The sequence below is a fragment of the Xiphophorus couchianus genome, chromosome 6, assembly GCF_001444195.1.
Source record: "Xiphophorus couchianus chromosome 6, X_couchianus-1.0, whole genome shotgun sequence".
Lineage (NCBI taxonomy): Eukaryota > Metazoa > Chordata > Actinopteri > Cyprinodontiformes > Poeciliidae > Xiphophorus > Xiphophorus couchianus.
In genome coordinates, this window is record NC_040233.1 from 29192791 (window position 1) to 29196340 (window position 3550).

The 3550-nt window shown below is 42.8% G+C and overlaps 1 gene segment (V, D, J or C); it reads right to left on the bottom strand.

Moving 5' to 3' along the window:
* Positions 1-2285: 2285 nt before the first annotated feature.
* LOC114145768 (T cell receptor alpha variable 3-like) lies at positions 2286-3378 on the bottom strand. The segment is given in 2 exon segments: positions 2286-3155; positions 3236-3378. Coding segments are annotated over 2 exon segments (438 nt in total).
* Between the last annotated feature and the right edge of the window lie 172 nt (positions 3379-3550).

A 3550-nucleotide genomic window follows, 5' to 3' on the forward strand; every position in this document is an offset into this window, starting at 1 on the left:
TCTTTACTGCTTCATGTCTCTGTTGTCTTTGTCTTCAGTCCAAAGACTCAACAACCAGTGGATCAACAGGGAGTGAGGCCCTCTAGTGGCTGCTGGGGAGTACTGCAGGTTTTAGTGGTTTAACAGGGAGTGAGACCCTCTAGTGGCTGCTGGGGAGTACTGCAGGTTTCAGTGGTTTAACAGGGAGTGAGGCCCTCTACTGGCTGCTGTGGAGTACTACAGGTTTTTGTACAGGGTTCTGGTGTTTCCTGTCACTGTGGGCCTCACAGCGCAGTAGTACACAGCAGAGTCTGTCACTGCAGCAGAGGAGATCAGCAGATCCATCTGGGTTTTATCGTGACTCACGTTGAAGGAGAAACCAGGAAGCGGCGTTGACATTGGAGCTCCTGTTCCTGAGTGGGAGATCAGGAAGTCTGGAGGTTTTCCAGGATATTGTCGATACCAGAAGAAATAATCATTTGCAGCTCGTCTTGAAAATGTATAGGACAGATTAACAAAGCTGCTTTGTAAACTGAAGAGTTCCTCCTCATGAGGAGTAAGTTGATCACAGCTGATACCTAAATGAAGAAATATCTGTTTAGTTATAAAAGTTTTCATCGTGAGTCATTGACACATTTTCCCAGTTTAAGATCATCATTAAGATCCAATCTGACCTGTTAGCAGAGAGATGATGAGCAGAGACAGACCATAATAGTCCATGTTGAGCAGAGTTAATGTTGGAGAGTTGAACTGAACTGAAGGAGGAAGTTTGAGTCTCTTTAGAGATCAGAAACAGATCAGCTCCTCCTCTTCCTCCTGGTGGAAACAAAGTCTTTCAGACCATAACATGGGTTGTGTTCAGTTGTTGAGAGAAAGCAGGAGAAACATTCAGCAGGACAGTAAAAACTCACAACTACACCAGTAGACTGTTAAAGGGGATTCTACAGTGTTTGTCTAGTAAAACACGCTACAAGGCCTCAGCTGAATAGCTGCTGTCTCAACATTCCTGAAGCACAGTTCATTCAACCCTTTACATTACTGTCATGCTAATGTAGCCTGATCTTTGAGGCCCTCTAGTGGATATTGTGGAGTATTGTATTTTTTTTGCTCAGCAGGTTTTTGTACAGGGTTCTGGTGTTTCCTGTCACTGTGGGCTGCAGAGCGCAGTAGTACACAGCAGAGTCTGTCAGACGGAGATCCTGGATCTTCAGAAGAATGGAAGCATCTTCAACACTGGCATCAAATCGGTCTTTGTTGAACAGCTTAGAGTTCACGCCTGTTCCTTTAACACGTGTCAGTATATGGATTGGGAGTTTATTTTCTTCTTGTTTATACCAGAACAGATATGGATTTGCAAAGGAATTTGTTTCATAGGTACATCTCAGAGTCAGTGATTCTCCTGCAGCAGCAACAACTTCTCCTTCTGTCTGCTTCACTGAGTCTCCTTTACACTCTGAGGAAGAACAGAACATGCAGAGGAAGAGATGGATCAATAAAGATGATTGATTAAAGGAGAACAATCAGCAGCTTTAAAGACTTCTACTCCATGTAGAGGAAACATGTTGATCTTTGTATCTTACCAGAGAAAAGAGCAGCCAGAATAATCCACAGCCAATGTTCCATCTGTCCACCAAGGTTTAAATCAGCAGGAGGAAGCAGCTGATGTTCAACATTCAGTCTGACTATTGTTCTCTTCATAGCCAGCAGCGGCTCCAGTGTGCATGCTGCCCTGAGGAAGCACCGCCTTTGTTGAACTCCGCCCTCACACACAAACACACACTCCCATTAATTTCTATAACTAATCTTGATATTTCCCCTGAGCCATTTAATTCCCACCTTATTCCCAACGCCTAACTCAAAAATTGTGTTTTTATTGAGTGGACATGGCAAAATGTCCTCACAGCTATAAATGTCCACACAATGTTAGTCGTTTGTCAAGATTAAGTCCTCATAATGATAGCTAAACCAGCTCACACACACACACACACACAAACACACACACACACACACACACACACACACACACACACACACACACACACACACACACACACACACACACACACACTTGAACACACACTTACGTGCTAAATTGGCAGATTATCCAATCCTTAACATTTTCTAACTTATTGCTGCTGAACATGATTTTTTCCCATTTTCTAACTTATCAGAACTATTAAGGGCAAAACGTCATACTAATTTGTTTAATTTTAGGTCAACTAGATTCTTACAAAGAGTGGATATGGATTTGTCTGTAACATCCCTCTGTGAGATGTGGAAGTGAAAAACCTACAGGAAGGCTAAGATGAATAAAAAGAACATTTTTATTAAACACAAGCCCATTTTACAGACCGGAGCACAATCTGGAGGAAACAAAGCCAGTCCAGAGTTTCCCAAAGATCTACAGTCTCTGCATCTCTTCATGGGGTCCAGGCAGCATCCTCAGCTCAGCATATGGCCTTCGTCATCATTTAAAAAGTGATCTGCTGCTTGTTCACAAACAGCCTCATGGTTTAAATGTTGGCTGTTTGATATTTCCCTGGAGAGAGACTCTGTTCTTCCAGCAATTAACTCATGATAAACTACAAAAATATTGTCAGCATGTTGGTAAGCTGCAGTCAGGTGTGACTGCCAGAGTCCAGGTAGGAGTCCTGTCTGGGGTCTGGGGTCTTTATTCTAATATTTGTCTGTCAGTTAACAAACAGGACTTTTTATAAAGTCCTAATTTTTGTAGTTTAACAGGCAGTGAGGCCCTCTAGTGGCTGCTGTGGAGTACTGCAGGTTTTAGTGGTTTAACAGGGAGTGAGGGCCTCTAGTGGCTGCTGTGGAGTACTGCAGGTTTTTGTACAGGGTTCTGGTGTTTCCTGTCACTGTGGGCCTCACAACGCAGTAGTACACAGCAGAGTCTGTCACTGCAGCAGAGGAGATCAGCAGATCCATCTGGGTTTGATTTTCATTCACTCTAATAGAAAAACCAGGAAGCGGCTGAGATAATTCTCCTCCCTTTGCTGTGTGAGAGATCAGGAAGTCTGGAGGTTTTCCAGGATATTGTCGGTACCAGAAGAAATAATCATTAACAGCTGCTGGTTTGGATAAAGTGTAGCTCAGAGGAACAAAGCTGTCGACTAAATTGAACACTTCACTGTACCAGGGAGTCGGTTGATCACATCTGACACCTGCAGGAAGAAAAATCTGTTCAGTTACAAAAGTTTTCATGAACATTTCAGTAGATTAAAGCATTTAGACTGAATCTGACCTGTTAGCAGAGAGATGATGAGCAGAGACAGACCATAATAGTCCATGTTGAGCAGAGTTAATGTTGGAGAGTTGAACTGAACTGAAGGAGGAAGTTTGAGTCTCTTTAGAGATCAGGAACAGATCAGCTCCTCCTCTTCCTCCTCTTCCTCTCAGCTTCAGCAGACAGTCAGCTCATGACAACCTGACCTGGATTTAATCTGTATTTAATCTGAATTTAATTTGGATTTGCTTGGTTTAAATCTGTTAGGTTTATTTTATTTCCTAACCTGCAAAGAATCAACCAGAGACACAAATGACTTTTCTGCAGAAGAGG